Source organism: Aspergillus mulundensis (assembly GCF_003369625.1).
Source record: "Aspergillus mulundensis strain DSM 5745 chromosome Unknown scaffold_1, whole genome shotgun sequence".
Classification (NCBI taxonomy): Eukaryota; Fungi; Ascomycota; class Eurotiomycetes; order Eurotiales; family Aspergillaceae; genus Aspergillus; species Aspergillus mulundensis.
The window spans coordinates 1,929,476-1,941,881 of record NW_020797889.1 but is presented as its reverse complement, the minus strand read 5'-3'; the positions used below and the strand labels follow the sequence as shown (position 1 = coordinate 1,941,881).

The 12,406-nt window shown below is 44.4% G+C and overlaps 2 protein-coding genes across 2 annotated transcripts; one reads left to right on the top strand and one right to left on the bottom strand.

Moving 5' to 3' along the window:
• Positions 1-4,544: 4,544 nt before the first annotated feature.
• Positions 4,545-5,911, bottom strand: DSM5745_02142 (putative GATA transcription factor (AreB); the record flags this gene model as incomplete). The annotated part of the gene is made up of 3 exons (XM_026744158.1): positions 4,545-5,249; positions 5,339-5,527; positions 5,846-5,911. The coding sequence occupies 3 exons, from the start codon at positions 5,909-5,911 to the stop codon at positions 4,545-4,547; spliced, it is 960 nt and encodes a 319-aa protein (XP_026607321.1).
• Positions 5,912-9,288: 3,377 nt separating this feature from the next.
• DSM5745_02141 (1-phosphatidylinositol 4-kinase LSB6) lies at positions 9,289-11,678 on the top strand (the record flags this gene model as incomplete). The annotated part of the gene is made up of 2 exons (XM_026744157.1): positions 9,289-10,794; positions 10,851-11,678. The coding sequence occupies 2 exons, from the start codon at positions 9,289-9,291 to the stop codon at positions 11,676-11,678; spliced, it is 2,334 nt and encodes a 777-aa protein (XP_026607320.1).
• Between the last annotated feature and the right edge of the window lie 728 nt (positions 11,679-12,406).

Sequence of the window (12,406 nt, the reverse complement as noted above, 5' to 3'; positions counted from 1 at the left end):
TATGGCTTTTTTATAAATAAAAAATTATTTAAATTATTAGGTTATTTTATACTAGTGTTTACTTTTATACTTTTTTTAATAATAAAAAGCGCCTTAACTTTAGTTATTAATAGTCTTATGCAAGTTTAGTTAAAAAATTCCTTTTTTTTTTTATAATAATTTTCTTTTACTTGGGTATATTATTTTTAATACTTATTAAGTATAATATATAGTTATTATAGCGCTTTGGTTCTTGGTATTTATAAATAAGGAACTTTTTTTATATATTTTTTAAGATTTTTTGGTACAGGTGTCCTTGGTACTAATTATTATTATACTTATAAAATAAGTATTTTTTAATTTAGTTTAGTAACTATATAAATTACCTAATAATTTACTATAGTTACTACTTTGTGTTACCCTACTTAATTAGTAAGTTATTAATTAACACCATCTTGTTATTAATTATTTTAACTAGTATGTTAAAAAATTCTTTCCAGGTAAATATAATTTTTACTTTATAAATATTAAACTATTTTTGCCTGTGGTTCTCCGCTAGAAATCTAATAAATTAAGATATTTTATAATTATTATTTAGGTAGTAAATTAGGAAGGTTTTAAAGTATGTTTTTATGTTTAACTTTTAATTATTAAATTTTTTAATATTATTTGCCTAATATGGTTTTATAAATAGTAACTTTTTTAAAAAGTCCTTTTTAAATTATATTATTATTATTATAACCTTTTTAATAATTTCCTCCGGGGTTGCAAGGTTATTAAAGTTTATTTAATAAGGGACTATTAATTACTTAATAAATTAAATAGGTATATTATATATTTATTATTTAGCTTTAGCCCTTGTAATTTATTAGCGTGCCTTTTTAATTTAGGCACGAATTTATTAATATTTTTTTTTTTTTGTAATATTTTTATTTTTATAATTTCTTTTTTTTTACTAAAATTACTTTTAGTATTGCCTGCAGTTTTTTAATAGTTTTTTTATTATTTTTATTTTCTTGCCCCTGGGTGGGCGCTTTATATTTTAATATTTTTTATATAATTTAGGATTTAGTAGCAAGGGCGCCCTTAAGATTCTTTAGTTAAAAGTTTATAAATTTTTTTTTAAGTATATTAGTTAGTTATTAAGTTAGGGTTTATAGTTACTTTTTTAAAGTATTATTTACTAGCCTTTAAAATTAAGTTTATTACCTAGCTATTATATAAAATAGGTTTTTTTTTTAAAAAAAAAGTAATTAAAACTATAAGTTGTGTTTATATACTATAATAAGCTTAAAAAAATATAAATTATTATAATAAAAAAGGCGTTATATATTTATAATAGGAACTAATTACTAATTTTTTTAAATTAAAGTTTAAAGTTAAACTTAGTATTTTATATATTATATAACTGGCCGCTACCTTAGCACGCGGCTAGTTTAGCGCTAAAGTTCCTCCGCCCGGCGGCCTCAGGCCGCCAGATTGCATCATTGCAACACTACGCAGTTGCAACACCATAATAGTGATAACATTTATCTTTTAAAGCTAATTTACCAAATATAAATTAAATTTAAGTATTAAAAAATTAATATTATAACTATAAGTACTTTATCTTTTTAGTTATATAACTACTAACTTCCTAGGTTATAAAATATTAACTATAAATCCGCTTAATTTTTTTTAAAAGCATTAAAAAAATATTATATAAAGCTAGTTTTTAGGAGTATCTTGCAAAGGCTTTATATACTAGCTTTAAAAAATACTTTAATAAGTAAGTAACACCCCTTTACTAGGCTGCTTATTATCTTAACCCCCGCAATATTTTTGCTTTATTAAATAAGCTAATAACTAATATAATTAAAAAGGTGTTTTTTATATTTACTATTAAAAAAGCTTATAATAAGTTTGCTTTATACTAAGTAAAAAAGGCGTAGTTTTTCCCTGCAAATTTTTAAAAAACTAAGAACCCTTTAATATTTTAGGCGTAGTTTATAAGTTTTCCTAACTAAATACCTTTTAAAAAGCCTTTTAAATAGCTTTAAAACTAATTATTTTAAATTTTTAGTATAATACTGCTTTATTTCTCTTTTACCTTGCTATTTAACTTATTTATATAACTATTAACTTGGTTTTTGCTAAGCAAGCCTTCTCCGCCATAAACAATACTAAAAATAAGTAAAAATCTTATTTTTAGGTTAAAAAAGTAAACAAGCTAGTATATTTTTATATAAATATAAAAGCTTTAAATTTTACACCTATATTTTTACCTATAAATAGCTGTATAAGCCGTAATATTAAGTATAAATTTACCTAGCTAGCAAAGAAAAAAAATAAAATAGCTTATAACTAGCTATTTTATAAAAATCTCTAGATTAAAAGGTTACTAAGCAATAAAAATATAATTATTTTTTAAAAAAAGGTTACCACCAAGCATAAAAAAAACACTATTTACAGCGCCTTAAGCGGCTAAAAAACCCCGGCCTTTAACTACTAATACTATATATAAGGCTAATAACTTTAACTAACTGCCAAAGCGCTTTAAAAGCACTACAATAATTACTTTAAAAGTACTATAGTAATTACTTTAAAAGTGCTATAAAAAGTGCTTTAAAAGCGCTGTAAAAAGCGCTTTAAAAGCGCACCTAAAAGTTTTTAATTTTATATTAAATTTATATGTAAACCAAAACTCTAAAAGGCGCTTCTAAAGGCGCTTTAAAAGCGCTTTAAAAAGTGCTTTTAAAATGCTTTAACAGCGCACCTAAAAATTGTTAATTTTATATATAAATTAAAAAGTTTTTATAATCTACATGTGCGCCTTTTAAATTAGGACTAGTTATCACGTGCAGCCCACCTACTATACCCTATATAAAAGGTAAGCGCCAATTAGACATTCGCGACCTTGAAATATCTGTCATGTTGATATTTAAGGCGGCGAATGTTGACATGACATTTGTCATCTTACATCCCTAAGTTTAATAGAAAACTCAATTTCTAACGGACCGTGGTTGGACAGAGGCTAGGACGGATTACCCCCGCCTTGATGAGGAGGATGCGGTGTTTGATAAGGATATGCAGAGCTTATCGCTTTGATAATGGCCAGCAGTATATACTTCTGCGTATGGCCGCATGAGCACTCCAAGGTCGAGTATCCCATACCATGCTCCGACATTGCGGTAAAGAACAGAAAACAGGCTGATCGATATATCACATCCGACATAGAAAAAGGGGGAGCACGCGGGACTGGTATGCACCCGAATGGGGATATTGACAGTATAAGCTCGGGGCAAGCATATCTGTGGCTTAGAGATAGAGATGTTACTCCGCAGATCGACCGATAAAGAGAAGGCGATAAGAAGACGGCTCCCCTGTAGCTAAACAAAAGATTACTGGTTGCAGGACTGACTGACCAGGCAATGAATAAGACAGCGATACAGGGTAGGCTTGCAGCAGAGAGGACCATCCTGGCAGTACCAGTAGTGGTAGTATAGCAACACCAGAAGCCCAACGGTCCAAAGGCTCGACTCCGACATAAAAGCTGAATCATGCGCACGAGCAAATGGATACATGACGCAGCACAAGCTGACAGTAGAGCATCGGTTATCAGACCGGCTCCCCCAGTCGCATCAACCTCGGTAGCGAGAGCTGATAGGAGAAAGATAAGGCAGTACCTACCCCATGCCATGCGGAGTACGGTGCAACCTTGGAGACTATCAATAATTCTGTATCAGCAGGGCTGCCTTATCGACTGGGCCCTATCGAATCTTGAAGCTGACACTGCAGAATATTGATTACGCCCATGGCATAAGCCCTAATCCCAGATCCCCAATCAGATACCTAAGCAAGGAGCAGATAGCGATAAGCACGCGACTGCCAGAGAAAAAGCTGCATTATCGCTGTATAGCCACGATTAGCAAGGTACCACCGCCCCCAATTGATGGACTAACCCGAGCCATGGTATAGCTTGATTGATAGATTAGAAACCCCGGCGATCTCCAACCAAGACAGCACATCATCTCCACCTCCAAGCGGACGCCTTCCGGGGATGATAAGAAAAAACAGCAATGATGGGGGTGAGTTGGGGACTGGGGTTTCGTGGCGATCAATAATGTCCAGAGTCAGATGCATCATTTGGACCCGTCATCCGGCGAAGACGAATTGACAGAGACCCGTTTCAAAGATAAGAGCCCTAGGGGCAGAAAATAACTCGAAGAAAATCGATTCTGAGAATTATGAACACAATAATCGAACAAAAGTAGGCCCCCTCTAAATTCCACTTTTCCGTGAGTTTTGTTTTGTCGTGTCGTTTAGGTATTTTCATGTCAAAGATTAAAAGGAATATGGGTTGTTTGCATGATTCTATTGCAGACAAGTCGTAGAAGACAAAAGGATAGTAATGGAGCAACCGCACGCGGAGAGAAACATTCAATCGGATATAAAACCAGCCAATGACAAGAACTGCGAAGGGTATCAAAAATGTATTAGGACCAAGTGACTCGCGACATGCTTGCGGCGGACAAGGGACAACCGCGCATTTCACGAAGGATGACCCCAGATCTTGAAAGCCCAAGCTAGATGCTCTTGGGCGATTTGGCTGGCGATTGCGAATCTTCCTCTACCACGTCGGCAAGCTTCATTCTCTTGGCCAGCGGCTCAAGAGGGTTCTCCTTTGAGGGATTACCTCCGTTAGTCTGTTCCGTAAGCTGACGCTCCAGTTCAAGTATACGTCGCTTGAGCTCCTCCTCCCGTCGCTGAGCATCGTCGAGCGAACGTCTCAGGCGTGCTTCCGAGTCGCGAAGTATCATCTCGGACCGTCGCGCAGTTGCGTCGCTCTGCTCGAGTTCCGCGACGCGCCCCCTGAAGAGCCCGTTGATGAGATCCAGCTCGCTGACACGAGTCTTCAAGGACGTGTTCGCCGCCAAGAGGTCCTCGTATGTCTGTGGGGGTTCGTGGTGACGGTCCACCGGCGCGGCCGCAGCCGAGGGGGAAGGTTGCGGTAGCTGGACGGATGGGAGCTGGCTAGTGTGGTCCCCGGTCGTTACACTATCAAACATATGCTGCGGCGCAATGTTGGAATTGTGATGGGGTTGCGCGAGCGGTTGGTGTAAACCGGGAATTCCGTGGGTATCGGGCTGGGGCACTGGGGAATTGGATCGGTCTGAATGGCCGGGCGACATCTTGCGCGACGCGCGACGATACCCCTGCGACCCCAAAGGAGGAGTGCCAGCTTCTGACCTCGAGGAAGCAAGCCCATTTCCGTCGGCTGCGCTGCCGGACTATTCCAGAAAGGTGACTGTTAGCAGACGCAATTCGCATAGATAAGGGTGCGATGAACTCGAGAGAAAAACTCAATTTGAGGACTCACCTTGCGCTTCGGGCCCTGACCAGCAGTTTTGACTCGATTGCGACTTTTGATCACATCTGTCTTAAGGCTGATGGGGCGCGGTCGTCCATGGAGTTTCAAGAACAACCCGCAGGCGTTGCAAAGCACCGAGCCGAGTTCGTCCCTACGCCATAAGGGAGTCTTGGAGGTGCCGCAATTCTGGCATATCGGCTGTAATTGAGGGCGTTTCTGGTCAGCCAGCGTACTCGCCATATTTATCCGAGAGAGAAAAGTAGAGAGAAGCGAAGGGAAAGAGGAGAGGAGAGATGAGGGGGCTGCGTGGGAGCAGGCGGCTGATAGTGAACGAAGGAAGATCCGGCTTGATAAGATTGGGGAGATTAAAATGAAAACGGATGATAAGGATTTGCCAAGACCGATAACACGTTGGTGAAAAAATAAAACAACGCGAAAAAGCAATATTGTTGCAGCAGGAAAAATGCGATCGCAAATGTGAAGGATATAAAAAGGAAACAGAAGAAATGTACTCACGGGATTATTGCCCTGTCCTCCAGTGGTAGCAGCGGGAGACGATGTTGCGTAGGTCATACTCGACATACTTAGATGCGCATCACTACTCGACGTTCTATTCGTTCGTCATTAGCTGGGATCTTGATAATGGTCGATAAGATGTAACGGGTCTCGAGGGCAGGGGAAGAAAAGACCCGATGACGGCAGAGACATCGATTCACACCGCTGTAAACCTTATCGCGATTACCGCGGTCAAGTCGGACCGGGATAGCATACGCACCGTAAATTCGAAGTCGGCGCAGACGCGACAGATGCCAGAACAGACAGACCAGGAAGCGATGGTCCAAGAGAGCTCGGAAACGAACTGGCACCGTTTAACCCCTCCTCAGGACTTTTATCTAGAGAACTCGAGGCAAGATCCGGGAGCGCGGTGGAATACTGCGAGGACGCGGAAGAGAGCCCCTGTGCGTTATCGGTTGCCGACTGGCTCTCAATGGACGAGGACGAAGGGTTATAGGCAAGGTCGCTCGATTGGTCGTTCGAAGGCGATGGAGGACGAAGGGCCGGGTCGATGGGCGACGCCCGGAATAGAAGCGAAGCCACGATGGAGGTCGTGGCGGGTAAGCTGCTATAAACTCGGCCTCTGCTGACCGAATAAACGTACTCTCAAAGTCAATTGATCCTCGTCTCGACGTGTTGCATAAGGCGATGGTGAGGGGGACGGAAGATCTCGTTTCTGCTGCGAGGGGGACCAGCCACGTAGAAAGGGAGGGCGAAGTGGAATGTCCTCGAGATTTCGTGCGCGGGTTGGAATCCAACAAAGGCAAGAGAGAAATACTTTTGGAGAATGAATCGAAAAGACAAGATGAAATAAGAGCGCTGTTTTCGTTGTGCGCAGTCTGAGGTTGATAGGATAAGGAGCGGAAGATCTGGAGAGGCCGGTAGATTGAGATTGGGAAGAGCCAGAAGCTGAGCAGCTTGCGGCGCAGTTACAATTCTGCAAATACAAGCAAAGGTGAGTTGGACGAGTCCCAGAGGAAAGAAAAGAAAAGGACAATTAAGATAATGGCATAAAAACGATATCGGAGACGAGATGGGACGATAAGAGGGCTGTTCAAGGATATCACTATCGGGGCTGCTACCGGAGACTATCGACCATTATTGGTCTGCCTCTTGGCACCCTTTCCCTCTACATCAGCCGAACAATAGGTAATGAAGGTGGCTTTCTCTCCTTTACATTGGAGATGCAATGGTACTACTGCTAGATGATCCATGGTCTCTCTATTTATCGGGCAACATTCGATACACTCGTGGACCTCTGCTTACCTGAGTGGTCTCGACAAGCATTAGCTCTACCACGCTGGGCCAGCTCACTGCCCGTGCCTTGCATACGGCCATGCATCCTGTCTGATAAAAAAAAGGCAAGGTGTTCGATCCGAAAGAACGATGAGCGGCTGAGCAGACAGCCCAGTTTATTATCGGTCGTTTGTCGAACTTCCAGTTTCCCAATGTAACTTGACCTTTGGCTGGCAGTATGCGCGCTGGGATCGTGTTTAAGGCGGCTGAACTGAAAGTTGAATGCGCTTTAAGCCGATGATTTCAAGGCCGTTACGGTATCTGCAATTGACCTGGCCCGCGGGAACCGTACAAGGTCTGCATATTCGAGGTGCAATCATCACGAGGACATGTTGCTCATTGCTTGTAGCCCTAAGGCCGGTCAGGGCACGAATGAGAACATGCAAGACTGTACGTAATGGTGGCCGGATACAGCAGAGCAAGCTGGCCGATTCCCCTTAAACAGCATATAGCCTTGGATGCAAAATGGCCGGTGTCATCAAGGGACTCGTTAATTCTGAAGACGTATGAGTCGGAGAGAAGAAGATCGCTCAATATCCTATTGCGTTTGACAGCCAATATTCTCGACTATTTTCGGGCCGCCGTGCGCGTGACGTTATGGATGAGTAAAGAATCAGCATGGGCGTGTCCAGAGATGCAGTCGAAAAAGGCAGGTTGTTCGCCAGCGGCGTTGATACGTAACCTTGCTTTTTATATTGACACCCATTTAAGACCTTATTGACAGCGTCGAGTATCGCTCCAGCGTCATAGTAGCAAAGGAAACAGAATCATATCCAATTCTCAGCATGCCAGGACTAGCACCAGAGATCAAGCTTGGCAGAAGGATTCCCAGCGTAAAGATCCTAAGCCAGGCCGATGCGCGGGCCTAGCATCTTCAGGAGCGACTCTCCAGTAATGGGAGCTGGCGTGTCCTTGTGTTTGCCGGCGACGTTACCAAGTCATCCCAGAAGGAGAATACTAAGCAACTAGGAGCCGCAATCGGCGGGTAGGAGTCGTTCCTGCAGCGCTATAAGCCAACGGGGTCAAGCTATGACTCAATCATAGAGGTTCTCACGGTGCATGCAGCACCACGCAATCACGTCGACATCTTTGGTTTCCCCGACGAATTTCATCCGTATGATGAAATTGACAGCTGGGATTACGATAAATATTTGTGAACGACGTCTCCTATCATGAAGGGTATGGAAAGTTGGGTGAGACTTTCAAAATAAACTTGGAGAAAGATGCGTCCTTGACTCCTTGTCCTGCGGCCGAATCAACACGTCTCCTATGTAGGTCCATTGGAGGACTATGACGCGATGGATCGGTGCTTCTCGGGTTTCACGGTTGAACAGACTGCTTAGTATGCCTTGTTGCTCCAATAGGATTCGGTACTGATGGCATTCTACTGTTGTCCATCCACTGAAAATAGGGCAGTTGCTGCAAGACCCTGACACAGCAGCAGCACTGGACATATACGTAATTGGGCCGTCAGACCTTAGACTCCGTAGTTGACTCCGTAGTTGAGAGAATGCGGAGTAGATTGAGATGGCATTTTTGTATTCGACACGTACTCAAGCGAAGATCATTTCAGGGGCCAGGAATTAAAGTCGAGTTGCCTTTTGCAGGGACGAAGCTCTGGTGGAGTGCCGCAGATGAGATGTGGCGGTGCGTCGGAGACGTATTGGTAATATAGTACTAAGCCACTCCTAGCTAATATGTAGCTCCAAATACGGTACAGAATGGTAACATCGGCCGTTACCGTTTCCACTCGAAGCCGCAGTCTGGCAGTCCTTCATAGAGACGTGGCCGGGTTCTCGCCTCTTGCTTGTTCCAGCTGGCCGGACTTCTGCCTTTACGACCACGAATAGATGACGGGGTCTGCTTCAACTTCTGCTTTTACTTCCTGTTGATAAACTGTCTTCAGCATTCTCACCATCTGTCGCTTTCTTCGTTTCTACGATACGTCTGCCTGGTCTATCCCCTTTTTATTACCCCGGATTCCAACGCAGCTCCGGTAATGCCTTGAAGAATTGCTGTTTCTTCTTTTTCTCTCCTAATTTCCGGCTTCGTCTTCTCGCCTTTCATTTAAGCCCTTTTTGAATTTATCCTTTCTATTTGATAGAACCATGCCGAAGAACAATCGACCCGCGACGTCTGGTTATGCCCGCTTGGCCCAGGAGGAAGAGGATAGAAATAACGATCCCTACGAATACTCGGACGAGGATGACTTGTACCATACTTCCAGCACAATTAATCCGTACGGCACACAATATGAACCTATTTCAACTCGAGGCCGAGGGTCCATCCCCGCCGGGGCCCCAACAACACCGCCCGAATACCGACGGAGACCGAGCGTACATCACCGCCGAGGACGGCGGAATTCGGCCGTGGATATCAAAGCGATCAATGCACGCCTAGAGCGCTGGGCGGAGGAGTTTGCCTCGAAATTCAAAATTCATCGCGTGAAGGGGAAGACACTTGAAGAGGAGAAGCTGGAGATCTACCACTCTGTTTTCCAACCGCCCAATGGCGTTCAGCCTATAACGGCGGAAGAGCTGGACTCGGAGGAGTCTGAATTAGCTACGCGGAAAGCGCGGGATGGGTTCGAGGAAGTTGTGGAGAGCGTGCGGTTGGCCATAGAGCTCGGCGTTCACCCGCGAATGATCTCCCAGGGCAGCTCGGGCAGTTACTTTGCACGCAATAGCGAAGGCAAGGTCGTCGGGGTTTTCAAACCCAAAGATGAAGAGCCTTATGCATCTCGCAACCCGAAATGGACCAAATGGATCCATCGCAATCTATTCCCTTGCTTTTTTGGACGCGCTTGCTTGATTCCCAACCTGTCTTACGTCTCGGAAGCTGCCGCTTATGTACTCGACTCCCGTCTCCGGACCAACATGGTCCCTTATACTGATATTGTATGGCTATCGTCGAAATCGTTCTTCTATGATTTTTGGGACCGAAGAAAGGCCTGGATGGGCAAGAAAGCGCTCCCTCCGAAAGCGGGCAGTTTCCAGGTCTTCCTCAAAGGTTACAGGGATGCCAATCTTTTCCTGAGGGAGCACCCATGGCCGGATCAGACCAACACGGGATTCCGTGCCCAAGACGCCCCGAAACGCAAGAAGCGCCCCTGGAATGAGGCTTGCCGGCCGTCTGGGGTGCAATCCGACGATGAAGATGAGGCCGAAGAGGAGGATGATGTCCAGACGCGCACGCCGTCCCCTCAACAGGAAAATGGAGAGCGTCAGTTTTACTGGACGGAGAATCTCAAACAGTCATTCAGGGAAGAATTGGAGAAGTTGGTCATTCTGGACTATATCATGCGGAATACAGACCGTGGTCTGGATAACTGGATGATAAAGATTGATTGGAACACGGAGGACGTCTCAATAGTCGCGGAGCCGCCCAAGCAAAACGAACACCCACAGGATGATGATGATTATTTGGTGCCTCCACGGCCGGTTTCAGTCAACTCGGACAAAGCAACATCGCCGTCATACCCCTATCGACGACACGAGACGATGCAGGCTGTGAGCCGTACAGGAACTCCTTTAAATTCACAAGAGCCCCAAGCTACTATCCAGATTGGTGCCATTGACAACAGTTTGTCATGGCCATGGAAGCACCCTGATGCCGTACGTTCGTTCTCTTTCACTTGTGGTAGGATTGTAGTTTGCTAACGAATCTCCAGTGGCGAAGCTTCCCATTCGGCTGGCTGTTCCTACCAGTCTCACTCATCGGACAGCCGTTCTCTCAAAAGACTCGAGACCACTTCCTACCGCTTCTGACTTCGACTGCTTGGTGGAGCGGCACACAAATGGCCTTACGACGAGTTTTCTCACAGGACGACGATTTCAAAGAGAGCATGTTCGCGAGGCAGATTGCGGTTATGAAAGGGCAGGCATGGAACGTCGTGGAAACATTGAAGCACCCGGATCATGGTCCGCTTGAGCTTACACGGAGAACTCGCGTTTGTGTCTGGGACGACCTGGTAGATGTCCCAGTTGCTATTCCTCTTCGCGGGCCGTCAACGGAAGCTCAGCGACGTAAGATCAGAAGTTACGACGACCGCTACGACCCGGACAACGAAGAAATGGACATTGGCGCCGCCATGTCTATGGCAGATCAGGACTTGATGGGGTTCCCATCACCCCCCAGTGAACTGCCAAACCCGAATCGATTTGAGCTTTCCCGTGGCCGGACTTCTCGGGATTCTGGGCGACCGCCGACTGCAAGCTCTACTGATTATGGCTTCAATCGCGATAGTGCCGATGGACTCAGCCCTAGAAGGAATGGAGACCGAAATTGGCCGTCACTTCCTCCGCGCCCCGGGAACAAACACCAGAAGCATAATTCCGTTTCGAGTGCACGCGGGGCCCGTCTGATATGGAGCAGCGACGATCTGGAGGGCGACCTCGGCTATGCGGCGGCTGAGGGCATGGAAGGAAACCAGCGCAAAGTTATCGTCGAACGAATAGAAGCTGTCAAGAGCAAAAACCCTGTTTTTACCTGGTGCTAGCGCTCTGCCTTTGCCCCTCCGCTTTTCTTCTGGTTGTTGTGGTTGCTATATTCAACGCAGGATTTGTTCCCCTTGCATGACTCCGTTCCTCCTTACTCTCACCTCACCTTCCTGAATCCACCGAGCCTACCGACATCATGACTTTATACCTTCATCTCGTTTTCATTTAGCGTCCTTGTTACGGCAAACAGGCATGAGGAGTCTATTAACTGCTAGGAGTGGCTTTGGTTGAAAAATACTACCCCTGATGTTGTATTGTATATAGACATATAGCTAGCTCCCTACTAATAATCATGATCCCCGGAGGAAATGGCATCATCCTGTGAAATCAATTCGATTTTAGAGTAAAACTTGGTGTAATTAAGGTGAGGTCAGACTGAACCATGGCCCATGCTCCCGTAGTACATAGTAGTCTCACTCTCCTATCTTATCTCACTTGCCTAGGTATCGGAATCTTGTCTTGGCCGCCATCGCTCGCTCTTTTCTCTCTCTCTCCCTCTCACGACCTCATCTTCTTTCGCTTTTTATTCTTGCTCATCTTTCTAAATTTTCTCTTTACCCCTTTCGCCTCCTTGTCCCCTCTCTTTACATTCTCGCGATAGAGCTTTGGCGCGTAAATCGCTTCTCTTTCTTTGCCACTCCGTCATTCTCCACCACGATCGAGTCGAACTCGAGTCCTATCCCTTCCGATAAGAACGCATGCACCCCACACTCTATCATCTTCAAGT